The sequence below is a fragment of the Lynx canadensis genome, chromosome C2 (genome assembly GCF_007474595.2).
Source record: "Lynx canadensis isolate LIC74 chromosome C2, mLynCan4.pri.v2, whole genome shotgun sequence".
Lineage (NCBI taxonomy): Eukaryota > Metazoa > Chordata > Mammalia > Carnivora > Felidae > Lynx > Lynx canadensis.
In genome coordinates, this window is record NC_044311.2 from 78,214,783 (window position 1) to 78,238,338 (window position 23,556).

The following is a 23,556-nucleotide window of genomic DNA, read 5'->3' on the forward strand; positions in this document are numbered from 1 at the left end:
GTGTTGCAATGTTTTAGCCTGAAATCTGCTTGGATAACCAACCCAACAGAGCCATTTGTCCTTTGGAAATAGGGCAGATAGTATAGGAAAGCAGGAGTTCACCAGGACCCAGAGTGCTGAGGCAGAGAGAGGAAAGCACAGGGGAGATAAAGGGTTGAGAATAGCTAAAATCACCATTCAAGTTGGCGCCCGGATCTTGGTGAAACCATCCCTCAGCTCCTGGAGGGAGACTGCTAAATCATGAAATTAATTGCTGTGCTTTTCCTTTGCTCTAGGCTGCTACCAAGCTTAACCGAGGAGTCCTTCTCACAAGAAATCGATTGCAATGATGAAGACCTATTCAAGGCTGTGGACACTGCTCTGAAGAAATATAACAGTAGAAACCAAAGTGGCAACCAGTTTGTGTTGTACCGTGTAACCGAGGTCACCAGGACGGTGAGTAAGCTGTGCCTTACCTTGAGATCATTTGAGATTTGTGCTGTCACTTGGAGCCCAGCCCCCTTCCCCCACACCACACACACACACACACACACACACCAACAATCGCCAAAGAACTGACAAGCAGAGGTAGAAGCTTACGACTTTTTGGCCCGGGAGTGCAGGGCAGGGTATGACTCGTCCTGGGCCACCAAGCTTGGGTTCCTGGGTGATCAGGGAAGCAGCATCCTCAGGTGAAAGGAAACAAAGGTAAATGGAGTCATTTGAAAGAAACTATGCAGACTAGGAGAATCCAGGAACTCAGTCGGATTGCAGCAAAAGAACTTCCTAAACGACTAGCTCTAGATTAAAATATAAAGACTTCAGGGACACCGGGGTGGCTCAGTCCGTTAAGTGTCCAACTTCAGCTCAGGTCATGATCTCACCATTTGTGGGTTCGAGCCCCGCATTGGGTTCTGTGCCGACAGCTCAGAGCCTGAAGCCTGCTTCGGATTCCGTGTCTCCCCTCTCTGCCTCTCTGCCTCTCACACTCTGTTTCTCTCTCTCAAAAAAAAAATAATAAACATAAAAAAAAATTTTTTTAAAGATTTAAATAAAGACCTCCAGACCTCAGGCGGGGAGGGGGTGCATAAGGGGAGATGTATAACAAATACCATATGATCTCATTATACGTGGAATCTAAAAAGGTCTAACTCACCAAAGCAGAAAGCAGAAGGGTGGTTACCAGAGGCTGTGAGGTGGGCACAATGGAGGATGCAGGTCAGAGGGTAGAAGTTTTTGGTTATAAGATGAACAAGTCCTGGGGATCTAATGTACATCATGGTGCTTATAGTTAATAATACTGTATTGCATACTTGAAATTTGCTAGAAGACTAGATTTTAAGTGTTCTCACCATACGTATATACACACAAAAGGTGAACTACATCAGATGATGTATATGTTAATCAGCTTGTTTGTAGCACTTTACAACATGGGTGTATATGTGTGTGTGTGTGTGTGTATATGTGTGTATATATATATATATATATATATACATATATAATCACATTGCACACTTGAAATATATGTAATTTTTATTTGTCAACTATACCTCAATAAAGCTAGAGGGAAGGGGAGTTATACCTAAGAGGAGGCAGAAATGAGATTAACATGCATTAGGCCAAATATCTACCATGAAGTCTGTATGGCTGAATGCGTCAAGAGTAACAGCAATGTTCTAGGTGTTTTCTAATATTTTTTATAACACATTGGTGCACTCAGGTTGAAGATGAATCTTGACAGTGTTATGATTTAAAAAAATACAGATCTTTCAATAATTTGTCTAAACGAATTTCACTATAAAACTCTGTGCCTGTGATAGTTATGTAACTGTTTACTTTGGCAGAGGGGGGAAAGCTAGTCATTTGACATGATCAGGATAAAGAAAAAAGCCCAGTGGACAGAATTTCTTTTTTTTCCTGAAAGTAAATTTGAGCCATTCTGGTTCACAAACTAGTGTAATGCTGTAGATATGTGGTCCTGGCACTCTCAAGCAGCAGTTGATTAGTGTTATCTTCATTGGCTGACATCCACGGCAAATGTGGGGTTTTTTGTTCTAAAATGTCCATAGAGGGACACCTGGGTGGCTCATTCACTTGAGACTTCCACTCTTGATTTCAGCTCAGGTCATGATCCCAGGGTGTGACTGAGCCCTGCATTGGGATCTGTGCTGAGTGTGGAGCTTGCTTAAGATTCTGTCTCCCTCTGCCCTTCCCCCCTTCTCTCGCATAAATAAATAAATAAATAAATAAGCAGCCTATAGAATCCTGCTTTACTTTGCCATGTGAGCACTATCTATACCACAACAACCTACATCTTTTTTTTTAAATATTTGCTTAATGTTTATTTATTTTTGAGAGAGAGAGAGAGAGTGCAAGCTAGAGAGGTGCAGAGAGAGAGGGAGACACAGAATCTGAAGCAGGCTTCAGGCTCCGAGCTATCAACACAGAGCCCGACGCGGGGCTCGAACTCACAAACCACAAGATCATGACCTGAGCCTAAGTCTCGGTCACTTAACCAACTGAGCCACCCAGCCGCCCCCCGCCTACTTCTTTATCAAAATCTGAGACCTGGAAGGAACTTTGGAGACTATCCTCTTTGACTCAATCATCCCAGATGCACCTAACATGACTCCAGCAGGCTCTGAGAGTCAGGAGACTTGGGATCTGGGGCTGGCTCTGCCTTTCCAAGGTGTGGGGGCTGCCTCAGCCATGCCCATCTACTCAGGGCCTCCTTTCTCTTACCTGCAAAGTGTAGGGTTAGACAAAATCACCTCTCCGGTCCCTTGCCGCCTGAGATGTCAGGACTTTACATCTGGAAAGCTCTCATCTAACTCAACACCTTTGCACTTTTTCTTTTCTTTTCTTTTCTTTTCTTTTCTTTTCTTTCTTTTCTTTTCTTTTCTTTTCTTTTCTTTTCTTTTCTTTTTCTTTTCTTTTTCTTTTCTTTTCTTTCTTTTCTCTTCTTTTTTTTTCTTTTCTTTTTTATTGAAGTATAGTTGACACAACATTACACTAGTTTCAGGTGTACAATATAGTGATAAGTCTACACATTATGCCGTCCATGTTACACATTATTATGTATGACTACCATCTGTCACCATACAACGCTATGACAATATCATTGACTGTATTCCCTATGCTGTGCCTTTCATCCCTGTGACTTATTCATTCCATAATGGGAAGCCCGTATCTTCCATCCCGTTCACCTGTATTGCACAACCTCCTCAGCTCCTCCCCTATAGCAACCATTGGTTTGTTCTCTGTATTTATGATCTGTTTCTGCTTTATGTTTGTTTATTTGTCTCAGTTTTTAAATTCCACATTTAAGTGAAATCATATGGTATTGTCTTTCCCTATCTGACTTATTTCACTTAGCATATTACCCTCTAGCTCCATCCATGATCTCAATCTTTTGTATGGCTGAGTAATATTCCATTATATATATGCCAAATCTTTATCCAGTCATCTATCAATGGATGCTTGAGTTGTTTCCATACCTTGGCTATTGTAAATAATGCTGTATGAAATGTATAGATGTGTATATCTTTTCACATTAGTGTTTTGGGATTTTTTGGGTAAATACCTGGTAGTGAATTGCTGGATCATATGGTATTTCTATTTTTATTTTTTTAAGGAAACTCCATACTGTTGTCTAGAGTGGTTGCACCAATCGACATTCCCACTGACAGTGCAAGGGATTCCTTTTTCTCTACATTCTCATCAACACTTATGATTTCTTATCTTTTTTATTCTATCTATTCTGACCGGTGCAAAACAATATATCTCATTGTGGTTTTGATTTGGATTTCCCTGATGATGAGTGATGTTGAGCAACTTTTCATGTGTCTTTTGGCCATCCGTTATATTGTCTCCAGAAAAATGTCTATTCAGGTCCTCTGCTCATTTTTTAATTGGGTTATTTTTTTTTTTCTTGTGGTGTTGGGTTGTATCAGTTCTTTATATATTTTGTATACTAACCCTTTATCAGATATGTCGTTTGCAAATATCTTCTCCCATTCAGGAGGCTGCCTTTCCATTCTGATGATGACTTCCTTCACTGTGCAGAAGCTTCTTAGTTTGGTGTATCCCCAGCGGTTTACTTCTGCTTTTGTTGCCCTTGCCTGAGAATGTCAGAGAAAGGGCAATGTCAGAGGAATTACTGCCTATATTTTCTTCTAGGAGTTTTATGTTTTCAGGCCTCACAGGTCTTTAAAGCACCTTCACTTTAGAGGTTTTATCTATTGTGGTGCCTGGGTGGCTCAGTCGATTAAGCGTCCCACTTGGGCTCATGTCATGTTCTCACGGTCCGTGAGTTCAAGCCCCGCGTCAGGCTCTGTGCTGACAGCTCGGAGCCTGGAGCCTGCTTCAGATTCTGTGTCTCCCTCTCTCTCTGCCCCTCCCCTATTCATGCTCTGTCTCTCTCTGTCTCAAAAATAAATAAACATTAAAAATAAATAAATAAATAAATAAATAAATAAATAAATAAAGGGTTTATCTATTATCTATGACATGCCAGAAAAAAAATAAAGCAAATAAAAATACTAAAGTTACCAAAAATTAACGCACCATTCAGAGATAACCATTAACATTTTTTTTTGAAAATGAAAAAAGGCTTCTTGTTTTCTTGGTGTAAAAGAAATATATGTTTACTTTTTAACAAGACAACTCATAAACGTTTGTTTAGAAAACAAAGTGAGACAGGGGTACCTGGGTGGCTCAGTTGGTTAAGCATCCGACTTCAACTCAGGTCATGATCTCCTGGTCTGTGAGTTTGAGCCCCGCATTGGGCTCTGTGCTGACAGCTCAGAGCCTGGAGCCTGCTTCAGATTCTGTGTCTACTCCTCTCTCTGTCCCTCCTATGCTTGTGCTCTGTCTCTCTCTGTCTCTCAATAATAAATAAATGTTTAAAAAAAGTTAAAAAAAAAAAAAGAAAACAAAGTGAGACAGCTGTACCTGCACCACTGAAAGACAAGCATTTTAACAGCTTTGCTTTATAACTTTCCAGACTTCTAAAAGTCCTATGTATACCTATAAATTGGTTTCCACAAAAATGGGCTAATACTATGGATAATCTTGTAACTTACAAATACATATTTGTAAATATATTATGAACATTCTTCCAAGTAAATATTTATAACTTTCAGTGTTTTTAATAAATCTAGAGTTAAATCAAGATCGAATATTCATATCTGCATTGGGTCCCACACAAAGTATTTGCTGGAGCATTTGGATGAACCCTATGTGTCTTTGGTTGCTTTTTTTCAGGATGACCCTGAGACATTTTATTCCTTCAAGTACCAAATCAGGGAGGGAGACTGTTCTGTTCAAAGTGACAAAACATGGCAGGATTGTGACTACAAAGAATCTACACAAGCTGTAAGTAGGTTGGTTGATGGTTCCCGAGCCCCCAGTTTTCTCCACCAAGACTGTCCGATTTTTCTATTTTTAGAGCTAGAGATGTTAGTATTGTTAAGCCTCTTTGTAAGGAATGCACGTGGGGCGCCTGGGTGGCGCAGTCGGTTAAGCGTCCGACTTCAGCCAGGTCACGATCTCGCGGTCCGTGAGTTCGAGCCCCGCGTCAGGCTCTGGGCTGATGGCTCAGGGCCTGGAGCCTGTTTCCCATTCTGTGTCTCCCTCTCTCTCTGCCCCTCCCCCATTCATGCTCTGTCTCTCTCTGTCCCAAAAATAAATAAACGTAAAAAAAAAAAAAAAAAAAAAAGGAATGCTCGTAAACCCTCCAATGTGTACAAAAGTCAGATGCTTGGTGTCTGCGTTCCCGTTCTCTGTATCAGAGCATGGAGAGGCCAGCAGTTAAACAAAGAGAAAGCCCTGCATGAGAAGGGCACTCTAATGACCAATTAGGACAGCGGGCCAGTCCCCAAAGACACAACAGATCAACATTTGGGCCAAGATCGAGGGCTGGTGAGGGGAGATCACGGGTGCTTTACTTGCATCTGCCTGAGTGTAAATCCTCCTCTGGGTCCAACTAGCTGACTACTCAGAACTGGTGTGCTGCCTCGGAAAGGGCAGCTAGCATTGCCTGCATCAGGTTGTTGGAGCATGAAATGAGATACAGTATGCAAAGAACCTTCTTTAATAGCCATGGCTATCTTCACCAAATGCCGAAGTGCCGGGGACAGCACGGCTTGATCGTTTGACCTTAATGACGGGGGAGTACGGACAGTGCCCAGAAGCAAGCCGTTCTCTCCACAGTCCCAGGATTCACCCCTTCATGTCACAACACTGGCGTCCTGCACATCGTTTCAACGCTGAAATTGAAAGGGAAATCAAGAGGAGAGCTTAGGTTGGTTCTAAGGCACTGTATACATTTTGGTGAAAAGGAAGCGTACTTCAAAACCTTGCCTTTATCCTGCCTCTCCTCCAACGTCTCATGATTTCAGTGGCTTGTAAAAATAAATAAATAAGTAACCGTTAGGCTACAAAAGCTCTCCTTCTGGTGCCTCAAAACTCGCTAGAAAATTTTTTGGGGCAAGTTTAAAAAAAAAAGGGAAAGTCATATTGAGCCATAGTACTAGGTGTACTTCTCCATTTGAAAGATGAAGATAAATGGTCTCTCTCTCTCTCTCTTTCTTTTTCTTTTCTTTTTAGGCCACAGGAGAATGCTCCGCAACCGTCGGGAAGAGAGGGAATACAAAATTCTCCGTGGCTACGCAGACCTGCCAGATTACTCCAGGTAGCTGGCTCTCCCTGGGGGGTGCTAGCCGGGGAGGAAATGAACCCTGTCAGTGTGGTGCCAGGAGCACAGCCTAGAAGAAGCCCCCTCCTGGTGGGTGGTGGCAGCCTTGGGGGTGGGGCGGGGCCAGGGAGCTGCAGAGTCCAAGGTCAGGGCCAGGATCAGGCCAGTCATCCCCTCAGCACATCCCGACTCCCCTCCCGACTGCAGCATTGTATCCTCTTTGTGCAAAGGCTCTGAGAAGGGCTGAGAAGGCACAAGGGCTGCCTTCAATTGTGGGCAAAGAAGGAGGGAGAAAAACACGGGCTTTGAGGTCAAACTTGGCCAGGAATCCTTCTGAGTTCTTCACCTTCTTGGCTTTCCTCTTCCATATCCAGTTCTTACAAGAAGTTGCTTTCAAAGAAAACCAGTCCAAAAGCAGAAAAGAACATACAAGTAATTAAAAACTTTTTTTGTTTGTTTGTTTGGAGTAGGTTTTGATTATGCAGTTTAAGGACTTTATCTCGGGGCATCTGGGTGGCTCAGTCAGTTGAGCGGCCAATTCTTGATTTTGACTCAGGTCATGATCCCAGGGTCGTGAGATCGAGCCCCCTGTTGGGCTCTGCACTGAGCAGAGAACCTGTTTCAAAATTCTCTATCTCTGTCTCTCGCCCTCCCCTGCTCTTTCTCGCTCTCCCTCTCACTCTCTCAAAAAACAAAAACAAAAAACAAAAAACAAAAAAACAAAAAAACACTTTCTCTTGTAAGCAAACTTTATCATCCAGTACACGGCAATTGTATATAGTGAGCGACAAAGCTTAGCCAAACATTCAGAATTTACTTCTAGGTCCACATCCCTCATCTGAAACCTTTGTAACCAGATGTATTTCAGAATCAAAAGTCACAATCTTTCTTTTAATTTTAAAAACCTCTCTCTAGAAATGTTGGGGCAGGGTGGAAAATCACTGGGACACAGAGGAGACTCCACCTCTCTCCAGCCCCCCATCAGTCTCCCCTCCCCACCCCCAGTCACAGCTGCCCCAGAGGAGGCCGACCCACCTCCTCTCTTCTCTATCTCCTTCTGCCTTTTGTTCATTGTTCTTTCTTCTTCCATCAGTAGTTCTCTCCCCTTTCCCCTGTATTCCAGTTTTCTAACTTGCCCACCACTGTCACCGTGACTGGGGGTCGCCATGACTACTCAGCGGGGAAGTCTTTATTGGGACACACACACTTCCAGAGAGACCAAGAAACAGTTGCAGGGACGGTTGTGTCCACCTGCTAACAATGGAGGACGGGCTGTAGAACACCACCCACCCGGCCTCCTGATTCTGTTCAGATGGCACACGCTTGGGCAGGGAGAGCCCACTGGGCGAAGGGGCCTAGGACAGCCCCATGGCTCTTCCCCTTTCTACGGTGGGAGCTTCTACTGACCCATGGGTTAGGGCTACCTGTTAGGAACATTACTTTGTAATTTAATACAAATGTACTTCTTTTTTAACATGTTACATTGGTTTATTACAATCCCCTCAGTGGTTCCCCATTCTCACAGCAGACCATTCTTAACCAAATTCAGAGGGTCTGTGAATACCCTGAAATTACGTGGAAAGCATTGTGAGTACGCACATTTTCCTGCGGAGGGGCTGGGGCTTTCATCAGGCTCACGAGGGAGCCCAGGGGACTGGGAATATGGTTAGTAACCCTTGGCCTCCAAGGTGGGGCTTGGGCCCAGTAGCAGAGGACTCTCCACTGACTGTTCTGACCTCCATCGGCCCCCACTCCCCCGCCCTCCTGCTTTAAGCCCTTGCAAGATGTATACATACCACGTCCCACTCTGCTGTCCCTGACTCAACTTGCTTTCTTGGGAGCTATCCTTCCTTCTCAGGCTTTATTGCTCATGTTGCCTGGTTGATCTTTTTTTTTTTTTTTTTTTAAGTTTATTTATTTATTTTGAGAGAGAGAATGTGCACAAGCAGGGAAGGGGCAGAGGGAGAGAGGGAGAGAGAATCCCAAGGAGGCTCTGCACTGTCAGCGTGGAGGCTAATGTGGGGGCTCGATCCAACAAACCACGAGATCATGACCTGAGCTGAAATCGAGAGTTGGACGCTTAACTGATTGAGCCGCCCAGGCGCCCCTACCTGGTTGACCTTGGCCCCTCTTGGCTCGGGCCTGTTCTCCTCAGGAAAGTTTTACTTGAGCTTAGTCTGGGCTCCTGACTTTCCAAGTTGTTGCCAAATTATATTGACATGGCCCATCTGCAGTTCTGACTCTCTCACTCAACTTTGCCCAACTCTTTCACAGCAGTGACCATTACTAACGAATCAACGTACTCACGGTGCCTAGCTCCTCACCTGGCACTTGACAACAGGTGCAAAGCATTGAGTTGATACAAAATGTATTATATACCCTGAGCCAGGCTTCAAGGAGTTGTAATTAATTCTAAAAAAAATAAATAAATAAGATGTATCTGTAATGTTTTACTTTTTATAAGAGTATAAATTCATGTCACTCTTTTATTTTATTATTATTTTTTTTACATTTATGTATTTTTTGAGAGACATAGAGAGACAGAGCACAAGTTGGGGAGGGGCAGAGAGAGAGGGAGACACAGAATCGGAAGCAGGCTCCAGGCTCCGAGCTGTCAGCACAGAGCCCGACACAGGGCTCGAACTCACAAACCGTGAGATCATGACCTGAGCTGAAGTCGGACGCTTAACCGACTGAGCCACCCAGGCGCCCCTCATGTCACTCTTTTAAAAAATGTTTATTTATTTATTTATTTTTGAGAGAGAGAGAGAGAGAGGGAGAGAGAGATGGAGATGGAGAGGGGGAGGGGCAGAGAGCAAGGGAGAATCCCAAGCAGGCTCTGCACAAGCAGAAGCCTGATGTGGGGCTCAAACCCACAAACTGAGATCATTATCTGAGCCCTTAACTAAGAGTCAGATGCTCAAATGACTGAGCCATCCAGGCGCCACTAAATTCATGTTACTTCTATGATTTAAAATTACTTTTAAATAAATTTAAAATAAGTGCACAATAGTCTGCATGCAAGATGTTCCTAAGTAAATAATATAGGTTTATCTCTCTGGCTAAAAAGCGGTCTTGCATTCTCACTTTTTTTTTTTTAGCATTTACTTATTTTTTTTTTTTTGAGAGACAGAGAGAGGCAGAGCATGAGTGAGGGAGGAACAGAGAGAGACAGAGACACAGAATCTGAAGCAGGCTCCAGGCTCTGAGCTGTCAGCACAGAGCCCGACCCGGGTCTTGAACCCACGAACTGTAAGATCATGACCTGAGCCAAAGTCAGATGCTTAACTGACTGAGCCACCCAGGCGCCCCTCACTTTTCTTTTTAACTTTATTTACTTATTTTGAGAGAGAGAGAGGAAGAGAGAGCAGGAGAAGGGCAGAGAGAAAGAATACCAAACAGGGCCTGTGCTGCCAGCACAGAGCCCAACGCGAGGCTCAGTCCTACGAACCATAAGATCGTGACCTGAGCTGAAATCGAAAACCAGTTGCTTAACCGACTGAGCCACCCAGGCGCCCCTCGCCTTCTCTTTCTTTAATGTATACTACGATTTACTGGAAAGTTTACCAGGGCCTTCTAAGTTATCTCATTTAGGGCAGCGTATGTGAACGAAGGTTTCACTCATTAATGCTGCCCTTTTGCCTGCTCTTTGTCAAGCCGAGGGTCCTGTGGTGACAAGCCAGTATGACTGCCTTGGCTGTGTGCACCCCATATCGACTGCGAGCCTTGACCTGGAGCCCGTTCTCAGACACGCCATTCAACATTTTAACAACCACACCGGTCGTTCCCACCTCTTTGCTCTTAGAGAAGTCAAGAGGGCCCACAGACAGGTTTGTTCTTTAATTTTTCATTCCGCACAGTAGTCAGTATTACATGTTCTTTGTAGAGACAGTGAAATGGAAAAGCCATTCTGTCCTTAGGGTCTTAAGAAAACTTTATTAATACCTCACTACCATGAGGCAGACTTGGCTCCAAAAATTAAATTGTATCTAAAAGGATGGCACAGCTTTCTGGGTACCCTCTAAATCATAGGTTCCGTACCATCAGGAAAAAAAGTAAATACTTGTAACTCTGGTCTTTTCGTTGCCTCCATTCGTTAAGCCTTTAGTGACGGTCGACTGGCTCCCTTGCATTTCAGCCTCTAATTACGAAGGACTCACTTTGGTCGGTAACATTCCCTGCTTTTAATCGACCTTCCAATTTGCTTTCACGCAAGACATGTGCTTTGCTCAGTTATGTCCATAGCCAGCTATCAGGGTGCAACTGGGCCCAGATAAAGCAGGAGAGATCTCATTGCCTGGCAGTCTGGGAACCTGAGGACCTACTGGTCAAAGTCACCCAAGTTCCAGAGTTTTCTTCATTCATCTAGAACAGCATTATGCATATTTCACAAATTCAGTGGAAGACTTTCTTCCTGCCGCCTAGCTGAGGAAATACTGCTAGGTCTTACTTAAGGTAATACAGTACCTCCGCGTGTAGATTGCATTTGGTTGTTTGATGTGTAGGAGTGTGGTGCGTGCGTGTGCATATGTGCGTGCGTGCACGTGGGGAGGGAGTGAGAGTCATAAAGCGCTCAATATTTATTCAGAAATGCCTTCTGCCTAGTAATGATCATCGTTCATATTTTTGAGCCAGGCAGCATCCTACACTCGTCATAACACTGTGAGTGATGTTTAAAGTGCCTTGTAAATATTCAGTCCAAAACTGTTGCAGGTGGTGGCTGGATGGAATTATGAAATTACTTACTCAATTGTGCAGACGAATTGCTCCAAGGAACATTTTCTGTTCTTAACTCCAGACTGCAAGTCCCTTTTGAATGGTGTAAGTAGGCAAACATCTAATTATAAAGTTCTTAGCATTTTGTGTCCAGTCTTTCCAAGCGTGGAAAGTCTCAGCTGTGTGGGAAGACTCAGTCACTAAAATGTTAGGTGACCTTCACCGGTTCACATTCCCTTGGGGATTCCGAAGCTCTCGGCACTGGTCAGGCTGCCTTACCTACCCGGTCAGAGAATCTGCACACCTAGCAATAGCCCTTACAGATATAAGCGGGGAGTAGGAAGAGCCTGAGACAAAATAATGCCATGATCAAGTTTGTCTTTTCACGCCTTCACTTTCCTATCTTCTTCCCCATGTGCTCAATGTCCTGACTCCAAGCTCTACCCAGAGCAGTCCCTCATTTTCAACTTGTCTCTGCTTGTTTTCTCACCCTTTCTCCCCTGCTTTGATCTCTAACAAACACATCCGAGTCTCCATCCCTTACGGACCCTTTCTGGGATGATATCTGTTGGTCTGAACCAAAATTATGTTAAAAGAGAGCATCTCAAGGTAATCGTCATTAGCACATGTTGAGATAGCTAAGTCTGCTTCCGATTCTGTGTCTCCCTCTCTCTCTGCCCTTCCCCCGTTCATGCTCTGTCTCTCTCTGTCTCAAAAATAAACGTTAAAAATACATATATATTTTAAAAAAAGAGATAGCTAAGGCATGAAGACCTCCCCAAGGATATTGGCATTTTAGCCAAAGACTGCTTTAAGCAATGGATGACTTAAATCCAGTAACTTGACTTTTAGGATTCTAATCTATGGGAAGAAAATGAGGAATCCAGACAGCAAGGTGTTAATTTCAGTCTTATTATTAATAGAAAAACATTGGAAGTAACATATCTTCAGCAGTAGGGAATGGTTAAGTAAATTATAGTAGTATATCCATATAGTAGAATATGTGTGGCCATTAAGATTCTGTTTCAAGTTTTTAGTGACTTAGTGAAATGGCTATAATATGTTAAGCAAAAAAAATAAGGTAAAGAACTATATAGACAGATTCATTCAAACGTGTAAACATAAGTATCAATAGTGATGAGAAACAAATATGCCAAAATATAAAATATCATTAACCTTCAGGTGGGAATATAGGTGTTTTTTTCTGATTCTTCATACTTTTTGGAACTCTTCAGTCCTTCTCAATGTTTCTGTTGAAGCGTATACTAATTTCATAATTGGAAAATTCCCAGAGTGGGAGAAAAAATTTGCAAATCACTTATCTGATAAAGGGTTAGGATGAAGACTATATTAAAAACCCCTACAATGTAACAACAAAAAGACAACCCAATTTAAAAACAGGCAGAGGGATTAAAAAGATATTACTCGGGGCGCCTGGGTGGCTCAGTCGATTGAGTGTCTGACTTCGGCTCAGGTCACGATCTCACAGTTCGTGGGTTCAAGCCCCGCGTCGGGCTCTGTGCTGACAGCTTGGAGACTGAAGCCTGCTTCGGATTCTGTGTCTCCCTCTCTCTCTGCCCCTAACCCACTCGCATTCTGTCTCTGTCTCTCTCAAATATAAATAAACATTAAAAAAATTTTTTTAAAGATATTTCTCTAAAAAAAAAACTATAAATGGCCAATAAGCACCATCAGAAGAATGTGAATACAAGCCACAGTGAGATGCCACTTCAGGCCCAGAGGATGGTTATAATTTTTAATCATTGGAAAATAGCAAGTATCGAGGCAGCTGTGGAGAAATTAGAACTTTCGCATATTCCTGCTGGGAATGCAAAATGATGCAGCCACTGTGGAAAACAGTTTAGCAGTCCCTCGAAAAGAAAAACATAGAGTTACCATATGACCCAGCAGCTGCACGCCTAGGCGTATACCCCAAAAGAATTGAAAACGGGGACTCAAACAGTTAGTTGGATGTCAATATTCATTGTAGCATTATTCCCAATAGCCAAAAGGTGGAAATAACCCAAAGGTCCGTCAACAGATGAATGGATAAACAAAATGTCATATATGGATAAGACAATGGAAAATGTTTAGCCATAGAAAGGAAAGAAGATCTGATACATGCTACAACGTGGATGAACCTTGAAATCATGCTAAGTGAAATAAGCTAGACACAAAAGGACAAATGTATGATTCCACTTATATGAAATACCTAGCATAAGCACATTCATAGAGACAAAAAGTAGATTAGAGTTTATCAGAGGCTGGAGGAGGGAGAATGGGGATTTGTTGTTTAATAATTGTTTATTGAGATGATGAAAATTTTTGGAAACAGTGGTGATGGCAGCACACGACTGAATGCAATTAATGCCACTGAATTGTACATTAAAAAAATTTTTTTTAACGTTTATTCATTATTGAGAGACAGAGAGACACGGAGCGTGAGTAGGGGAGGGGCAGAGAGAGCGGGAGACACAGAATCCAAAGCAGGCTCCAGGCTCTGAGCTGTCAGCACAGAGCCCGATGCGAGGCTCGAATGCACAAAACGCGGGATCATGACCTAGGCCGAAGTTGGACGCTCAACCGACTGAGCCCCCCAGGCGCCCCTGAATTGTACATTTTTAAATGGTTAAAATAGCTAATTTTACATTGTATCTATTTTACCATAAAAAAAAAAAAACAGTAAAAAGAGAGAGGACTCTTCTAAAAAGATATGTTCTCACTACTATTTAACTTTGCCAGTTTGATTCAAGTCTGACGTTCAAGCAACCATTAACACCTCCTGCTTTTACATTTAGCTAAAGGCTTGAGGTTACATAAGCCTACATCCTTTCTAGCTTTAATCTTTCTGCATCTATTTGTAAGGCCTCAATTTAGTTTTCTGTTTGCAACAAGAGAGATACTCAAAGGCCAGTTGGAGCCACAAAGCCAATCAGATTTTTGGTTCAGACTCTCTGGGCCTCCACTTCCTCATTTATAAAAGCGTGAAGAACACAGTTGGTTAAGCGTCCAACTTCGGCTCAGGTCATAATCTCGCAGTTTGTGGGTTCAAGCCCCAAGTCAGGTTCTGTACTGACAGCTCGAGCCTGGAGCCTGATTCAGATTCTGTCTCTCTCTTTCTCTCACTCTCTCTCTCTCTCTCTGCCCCTCCCTCATTGCACTCTCTTTCTCTGTCTCTCAAAAACAAACATTAAAATAAAATTTTTAAAAGAGTGAAGAAGAACAACACCTGTCTCACAGAGGTGTTAGTATAGCTCAAGGGCATGAAATAGAAATGAAGTGTTCTGCCCACATTGGTATAGTTTAAGGCCTTGCTGTTCAAAGTGTGTTACAACGACCAGCAGCATCAGTATCACCAGGGAAGCTGTTAGAAAAGTAGCATCTCAACTGCCCCCATGCCTTCTAAATCAGAATCTGCATATTAACAAGATCCTCAGGTGATTTCTTTGCATACTAAAGCTTGAAAAGCACCACATAAGAGGTTTCATAAGTAGTTCGCAGGCCATGCTGCATATTAGAATCACTCAGCTAGCTTTAAAAAATGCCTATTCCCAGGCCATTCCCCCAGACGTTCTGATGTAATTGGCTTGGGTGTGTCCCCGGAATCAGAATGATCTAAAATCTTCTCATGTAAACTAAATATGCCGATAGAATTGAGAACCTTTGGGCTACTTCCAGCTTCCTCACCCCATCCAAAATTAAGATATCGTAAATGTGGTGTTCGCTGTATCTTTAAAAAATATGACATTATATATATGTTCCTTTATTGGAATATACATATATAGAAACTTTAAGAAATGCAGAAACATAAAAAAAAAAATAACACTGAATCACACATGCCCAAACATCCAAAGATATCTTAGTATATTTCCCTCTTGTCTTTTTTGTAGGGGATATGGATAATTTTTGGTAATTTTTTTGTCTGTATATATATCTAGAATATTTCTCACTAATGATAATCCTAGATTCATTTTGTTTTTTGTTGTTGGTTATTGCTATTAGGAATTAAACCCTTATGTTTTTATTTTTTCTCTTTTAAATAAGTTATTATATATACAACTGTATCAATTTTTATTTATTTTTCTTATATCCAGCAACTTCACTGAATTCTTATTAGCTCTAACAGCTTCTCATTGATTCTTTTCATCCAGGCATACAATAATGTGTTATGCAAAAAATACCTTTATTTTCTTCTTTCTGATGCTTATTTTTTGTTCTATGTCTCAATGAATTGACCCAACTAGCCAGAGATAATTTTTGAAAAAATGGTGATTACACACTGTCATGTTTTAGGCCTGATTTTATTTGGAAAGCCTCTAGAATTTTGTCATTATTTTGCTGTGGGTTCCAGGCAGACATTCGTTGTCGTGTTAAGGAAGCATCCTTACATTCCTGTTCTTTAAAGAGTTTTGTTCTGTTTTGGTTTGGTTTTAAATAAGGAATTGGTATTGAATTTAGCTTTAGAATAGATGTTAAAATATGATATTAAATTTTTCTAATTTAATCTGTTATGTTGTTTTGACAGCTTTCCTAACAGCGATCTTTAGATTCTTAAACTGAACTCACTATGTGTTTAGTGTTAATTATTATTTAAATATGCTTCTGGATCCTATTTCTAGTTTAGAAATTCTACATCTATATTTACAAATGAAAGTGGCTTAACAGTTTCTGGGTGTGTGTTTGTATGTGTGTTCTATTTTTTTAGGTTTTAATATCTTGATTACAGTTTTACAGAATGAAAATAGTTTGCCACTATTTTCTTTTCTTTTTTTTAAGTTTATTTATGTTATTCTAGTAATCTCTATGCCCATTGTGGGGCTTGAACCTATGACCCTGAGATCAAAAGTCATCTGCTCCACTGGGGCGCCTGGGTGGCGCAGTCGGTTAAGCGTCCGACTTCAGCCAGGTCACGATCTCGCGGTCTGTGAGTTCGAGCCCCGCGTCGGGCTCTGGGCTGATGGCTCAGAGCCTGGAGCCTGTTTCCGATTCTGTGTCTCCCTCTCTCTCTGCCCCTCGCCCGTTCATGCTCTGTCTCTCTCTGTCCCAAAAATAAATAAACGTTGAAAAAAAAAAAATTAAAAAAAAAAAAAGTCATCTGCTCCACCAACTGAGCCAGCCAAGCACCTCTGCCACTATTTTCTGTATTCAGAGACAGTTTATATAACATGGGAATATATATACCTTAATTTTTGAAATTATTCATCCATAAAACATCTCTGTTATTTGGAGGTGGAAAGTAGAATGGAAGTTTAGACTAGGAATAGCATTCTCTCCTTCTTCTCCAGTCATTGGTCTATTCAAGTTTTCTTCTTGTTTTTAAGTCAATATTGGTTATTTATAGTTTTTGAGGAAAGTATCTATTTCTTTGGGATTTAAATGATCATATACTTGTTTATAATATTCTCTTATATTTTTATACTTCTCTGTATACTTTGCTATGTTGCCTTTCATATACATTTGATTTTTTTCCTTACCCCAAGAGTGATCTTTTGGATTTTTTTTTAATGTTTATTTATTTTTTTTCTTTTTTTTTTTTTTTTGAACGTTTTTATTTATTTTTGGGACAGAGAGAGACAGAGCATGAACGGGGGAGGGGCAGAGAGAGAGGGAGACACAGAATCGGAAACAGGCTCCAGGCTCTGAGCCATCAGCCCAGAGCCTGACACGGGGCTCGAACTCACGGACCACGAGATCGTGACCTGGCTGAAGTCGGACGCTTAACCGACTGTGCCACCCAGGCGCCCCTTAATGTTTATTTATTTATTTTGAGAGACAGAGGGAAAGAGAGCAAACAAGTGAGCAGGGGAGTGACAGAGAGAGAGAGAGAGAGAGAGAGAGAGAGAGAGAGAGAGAGAGAGAATCCTAAGCAGCTTCCTAGTTATCAGCAGGGAGCCCTATGCGGGCTCAGTCTCACAAATCATGAGGTCATGACCTGAGCCAAAATCAAGAGTCAGATGCTTAACTGACTGAGCCACTTAGGTGCCCCTGGATTTATTTTTTAATGCTAGTGCTTTCTATTTTCTAACTTATCAGTTTTGAAAAGTTTATAATCTGGCTTTATCTTGTTTTCTCCTTCTTATTTTCCTTGAGCCTATTTATTATTCTGTTTCCTTTTTGAATTTCTTGAGAGAAACACCTACATTTGGAGTTGTTTTGTTTGTTTCTCATCTCCCTTTTTAAATTACAAAAGCATATAAAGCCACAAGTTAATTCTAAATGGTGCTCTGGCAATATGATGTGGAATTCTCATTTTTCTTCTTTCGTCTCTCACTTTTTTCCTTATCCAAGGAACCCTGCCTATTTAGGCAAATGTGTTTATATTTCCAAGTTGTTTATTTGTTTAAATTTACGTCATTAATTTTCAGGGAGTTTTTTTTTTTTTTTTTCTTTTTGGTGCTGAGGCCAAAGAACATGGCCTGTATTGTTTTTGATTTGCTAAATTTATTGAGCCATTTTTGTGACCTAGAATGGAAGCGATTAAAAATTTTGCATCATACTTATGAAAGTGTCACTTTAAATCATATGTATTGTATGAAATTATGATTTAAATAAATCTTTATTATGTTACTCAAGTCTTCTGTGACCTTATTTATTTATTTTTTCCATTTGGCCTGTCTTAGGTTTATACTTGTACATTAAATTTTCCCACCACAATGATTTTTATCCATTTCTATTCCTATACATTTTCTGCTTTATGTTTCTTGATCCCATGCTTCTAGACTGTATCTTTTACAAAAATAAAATAGTCTTTTTTACTACATTTGTGAGGTTTTTTGTTACCTTGAATTTTACTTTTTCCAACATTAATTATATTTTAGCTCCTTTTTTTGTCATACTTGCCTCCTACAGCTTTGCTCATTCATCATATTTAACCTTTCTTTTTTTATGATCAGAAATTATACTTGAAGATGCAATACATTAATTTTGTTTTTAACTTAATCTAAAAACCTTTGCCTTTCTAAAAGAAAATTTTATCCATTCATTTATATGGTTATTATTTCCATACTAGGTATTCCTATCATCTCGTTTCATGTTTCTGTGGGTTTGTGTCTACTGTTCATTGTTGATGCTGTTAACTAATTGTTTTTTATTCTCCCTTTGCGATCAGACTGTGTTTCCTTTTGGTTCTCTATGTGATGATTTGTAAAGTCAATATACTATTTTTAGTATACTAGTTGTTTATTTAAAGCTTCTTAAACATGTGTTAACTTTATGTACCTATGTCCTTTTTAAAAACCAGGATATCGGTGAATGTACAGATCACGCACACGTGGATCTGCAGCTAAGAATTGCTTCTTTGTCGCAGAAGTGTGAACTCTATCCAGGTAGGAGCTGATGCGTGCTAGTGCTCTATGCTGCATGTTGGTCGTGGACAACTATCTAGGTCTTTTCACAGAACTCGTGCTCTGGTGTCTGTCTTTGGCACGAAGTCTATATGACGAGCAGGTTTACTGAGAACAACTTAGCCCATCTCTGCCCAGCGGTATGGTGGTAGGCATAGGGGAGACTGCTCTGGAAGTAGCCGGAAGGGAATGTCGTGGCAAAAGGGGAAATTGCTGGCCTCTGGGTACAACGCCAGCCAGTTTCCTTGTACAAGATGTCCCTAAAATCAGGTGCTGTAAATGGGGAAAGCTGCATCTCATTTTTGACCACTCAGAGTAAAAATAAGCCTTTCAATTAAAGAGTTTCCGCCCTACATGTTATAATGGAGGGAAAGGGAAATACTGCAAGATTATGGTCAAGTCCTTATTTCTTATGTCAAGAGTCAGCTTTTCTCATCCTCGGAAGATAGTTGTATACATTTCCTGATGAGAAGCATGACTGAAGCTAGCTGCTCCCGGGAAAAATAGGACTTACATTTTTCCCACTAGAGAATCTTTCCTTTAAGTTAAGCATTGCTTTTTGCAGTTTCAATGACAAATGCAAAAACTTAGGAAAAGTACAGCATATCAATTGAGCCACTAGTGTCTCCTGATTGAATGTTTCCCTAAACACACTTGGCTCTGAGAAGAGGAAAAGAGGAGAGGCAGTAAGGTGAAGGTCAGACAGACAACCTCCACCCACTCACTCCTGGGCCTCGGGCTGTCATGTGGTCCTCTGTAAATGACCCTGCAGGTCATGTGCAGGGGAGATAGTAGGCTACACTTCTCCTTCAGTGACACGCTGACTTAAAAGCTGATTTTTTTCAGGAGAGGATTTTATAGAACCGCCTCCCAGTATTTGCCCTGGCTGTCCCAAAGAGATACCTGTCAACAGCCCAGAGCTGGAGGTGGCTCTGAATCATTCCACTGCAAAGCTTAATGCAGAGAATAATGGAACGTTCTATTTCAAGATTGACCACGTGAAAAGTGCAACAGTACAGGTCTGTAAATTATGCTACAAAAATAGTGATCTTATAGCCGATGTGTGAATTGCTTACTAATTTTACCACTGTCCTTGGCTCTGCATCGAGAACCAGTGTCACGGTGAACAGGATTTGGGAGATTTGAATTTCAAGTCCCAACTTCACTGCATTCTTTGTGAGTGATCTTGGAAGAGTCACTTAAAACATTTTCTCCATTTTCTCTCTGTAAACGATAGGGGTGAAGATCAAATAAGAACATATATGTCAGTCACTTTTCAAACTCTCAATCGCTCTCTAAATACTAGCAACTATTCTATAATTAACAAAATTCAGTGCTAGGAAAAGCAAGAGTCATTCTTTGCCTTTCTGGACTCATCTCTCACTGTGGCATCACTTTGTGCCTTGGGCTCAGCCCCATCATCTGTCACAGCCCAGACTGTCTTCACCCTCTCACCTCCAAGTCGTTTCTCCCCTACCTGGGGGATGCTTCCCTCCTACAAATGTACCCTCTGGGGATTCATCTCTCTTTCCAGGCCCTGTCAATAGAGGCTAAGGAGTGTCCTGGTCCAGGGGTTAAGAGACCCAGCTTTACCACAGCACCACCAATGTCCTCAGCAACCCCACAGCCAGCCACTCGGACTCACTCAGCCCTTGTGGCCCCATCTGAAAATTGAGTGGCTGGATTAATAGATCCCAAATTCCTTCCACTCCAGCAACCTATGACCAATGTATTCATGAACAGAGTCCTATAGTAGACCTCAAAACTGGCTTCCGTAAATACCAGCTAAAGAAAAGTCATCAAAATAAAACCAAACTGTTACAGCAAGCCAACATGATCTTTATAATCTGGTGAAAGAAATATCACTAAAAACGAGTTCATACTTTTGACGAGTTCATTCAATTACTAAATTGAATTTCTAGAAATAGAAACTAGAAGTCGTCTTTATGGACAGTGATATTCGTTGCAGCTTTAACAATAAAAGCCAAAAAGAAAAGGTAAACTGCCAAAATGATCAATAATACAGAGGTGATGAAATACGTCTGGCATGCCCTTCAAATGGAGCAAATAAGCACCAGCTTAAAGTATCTTTCTGAGGCGCTCTTGGCGTGTGGGCAATGACCCGTGTTAAAATATGCAGTGGAAAACAAGAAGCCATAAAACTGAACACACATTCATCTTTGAAAAAGTACAGAAAACAGGGGCACCTGGGTGGCTCAGTTGATAATGCGTCCGACTTCGGCTCAGGTCATGATCTCACAGTCTGTGAGTTTGAGCCCCGCATCAGGCTCTGTGCTGACAGCGTGAGCCTGGAGCCTGCTTCGGATTCTGTGTCTCCCTCTCTCTCTGCTCCTCCCCTGCTCACACTCTGTCTCTGTCTCTCTCTCTCTCTCAAAAAATAAACATTGAAAAAAAATTTTTTTTAAAGTACAGAAAACAATGCTGAAAAGAAACAGGTGCCTCACGCTATTCACAGTGGTGGTTTTTAGGCGACAGCCCAATGGGCTATTTATTTCCATCCTTCTAATTTCCTGTTTTAGTTTTTTTTTTTTTATAACCAGAAGAAAACCCCTAAATGAATGGTATTAAAGTGAATCAAACCTGACCCTTTGATCTGTCTCCTACTCAGGCACTTATTCCTGCCCCCCCACCCCCCTCCACGTCATTACCCTCTCCCTGGTCTCGCTGGCACGTGACCCACACCAGATTCACTTGGGGAAGATATCAATCTGTGCTACTCCTGTTTGTCACCTTTCCTTTGCAATTTGCATCTCTGCTTCCCTGTGAATGTCCCTTATTCGTAATGTTGCCGTAGTAGCACCGTCCTCTGCCCTTTATTACATGCCAGAGGTCTGCTGTCAGGGAGAGAACCACTAATTCCCAAGCGCGAATATATAGCCGTCTTAGTTGTTACAATTCTCTCTGTAAATTAGCACATCAACGTTCTAGTGTGTATGCGCTAGGTGTATGCAAGGATGCCAGGGAACACCACCAGGTAATGCTGTGAATTGAAGGGATCCCACATCCCTTCTTTTGCCAGATCAATCGGGAATGTTGTGAAAATTTCAAACTTACTTGTAAGAAATTAATCTTTGTTGCTTTTTGCCTTGAAAGAGAAGAATTTGCTTGTAGATCTTTGAGGCACAGCCTTGATGGAAGCAGCCAATTTACTAAAACCCAGTTTATCATTAAGATGACGTTGCTAAGAGCCAACCTCCAAATGACCAACCTGCCAAGTTGCTAGAGATTTATTTTACGGTTTTAGTCTTGCCTTGGCTTTGCATGTTTAGTCCTGTTTGAATGCATGTCCATTTCAAGCTGGTGTCATATTTCAGAAACTGAGAACTTCTTAAATCCTCTATTTTTCACACGTGAATGGCTGTGGTTTCTGTCACGTGCTGTTTGTTCCTGCCTCACCCCTGCTGCTGCTGCCATCAGTGTTCCTCCCTGCCTCTGCTCAAACGAATATACGTCAAGGATCTGTGTTTGCACATTAAGGAACTTCTCCTTTGACAAAGTCCTAGAAATGTCAAGGGATACGTATACGTCTAAGACGATGCAAATTGCCAAATTACAAAAACATTGGCAGTTATGCCAATTTACATTCGCGTCAACTGGGTATTTAGACACTGATTAATGGTCTTGAATTCTACTCCTACCAGCAGTAATCGAGGCTGCATGTTCCCCACACCTGGCCAACACCAGGCATCATCGCTGGTTTTCATCTTTGCCAACATGGGAGGTTAAAAACGATGTTGCATTGCTTTTTTAAGGTGCATATCCTTGGTTACTAATGAAGTAAATGTTTTTTTTCCAGGACAAATGACCATTTTAACTTCTTTTCTGAAATATCTATTCACGTCCTTTGCACATTGGTTTTGGCGCTGGGCTTTATATTGATCCTACATCATATTTTTCCCAGTTTGCCTTGCTACTTTGCTTACGGTGATTTTTGAGAATCAGTTTTCATTTCTGTATAGTCAAATTTAGACAGTTTTTTCCTTCCTTTAGGTTTCCTTCCTCTGCTTTTCACCTAGGAAAGACCTTCCTCATCCTGAGATCTGATGAACACTTACTTATATCTTTCTAGCTTGTTAATTTAATTTTTAAAATGCATATGGAACTTATATTGCTATATAGCGTTCTCCACTTTAAGAGCAAAACTTGGGCAGGATGGATTTAAGCAGGAAGACTTCTGATAAGAATGATACTTGATGATGATGGCAGTATGGATGTGACCTTGAGGCCCTCAAACAGAAGGTCCTCCCCTCTGGACTCTGAATAAAGTTGGGTCTACAACTGTGGTTTGCAACTTTCTAAGGCAACATCACATTGATCAACCCTAAGGCCAAAAAATTGGATCAAAGTATACTCTGAAATGAACAAGAAAATTAATGACCACCAAAGCATAGACTCTAACACTCTCTTAGAACCTTCCTCACCACTTACACATACACTTGGAGTTTTAGAAGTTAAATATTATATTCATCTTAAGATTTTAACCATGCTTACCCAGCAAGACCATGGCAGGAAAGAGGGAGGAGGAGCTTTAGTTCTTCCTACAATTCTGCTTTCCTCACCTGCCTCCCATCATGCTTTCCCCATGTTTTCACAAAGTATAAGGAGACAGAGAAGCTGTTGACGTTTGCTTTTATAAAAATTGGATTGTACTATCAGTCCATAACTTCATTTTTTTTCACTAAGGGTCATCCCTCCAGGTCAACAGATATGCACGATGTATTCTCTTGATGGCTACATAATCTCTCTCTCTCTCTCTCTCTCTCTCTCTCTCTCTCTCTCTCACACACACACACACACACA

The 23,556-nt window shown here is 41.4% G+C and overlaps 1 protein-coding gene across 4 annotated transcripts in view; it reads left to right on the forward strand.

The window, feature by feature from the left end:
• Window positions 1-24: 24 nt before the first annotated feature.
• Window positions 25-23,556, forward strand: part of KNG1 (kininogen 1) — a 28,665-nt gene continuing 5,133 nt past the window's right edge. For 2 of the 4 annotated variants that reach the window (XM_030329641.1, XM_030329642.1), the window contains exons 1-7: window positions 25-435; window positions 5,245-5,355; window positions 6,589-6,673; window positions 10,334-10,506; window positions 11,390-11,497; window positions 18,633-18,717; window positions 19,582-19,754. In XM_030329641.1, coding sequence (XP_030185501.1) covers window positions 241-435; window positions 5,245-5,355; window positions 6,589-6,673; window positions 10,334-10,506; window positions 11,390-11,497; window positions 18,633-18,717; window positions 19,582-19,754 — 930 coding nt within the window. In that variant the 5' untranslated portion in view covers window positions 25-240. The remainder of the gene's footprint in view (window positions 436-5,244; window positions 5,356-6,588; window positions 6,674-10,333; window positions 10,507-11,389; window positions 11,498-18,632; window positions 18,718-19,581; window positions 19,755-23,556) is intronic. The other 2 variants (XM_030329643.1, XM_030329644.1) reach the window with 1 other exon arrangement.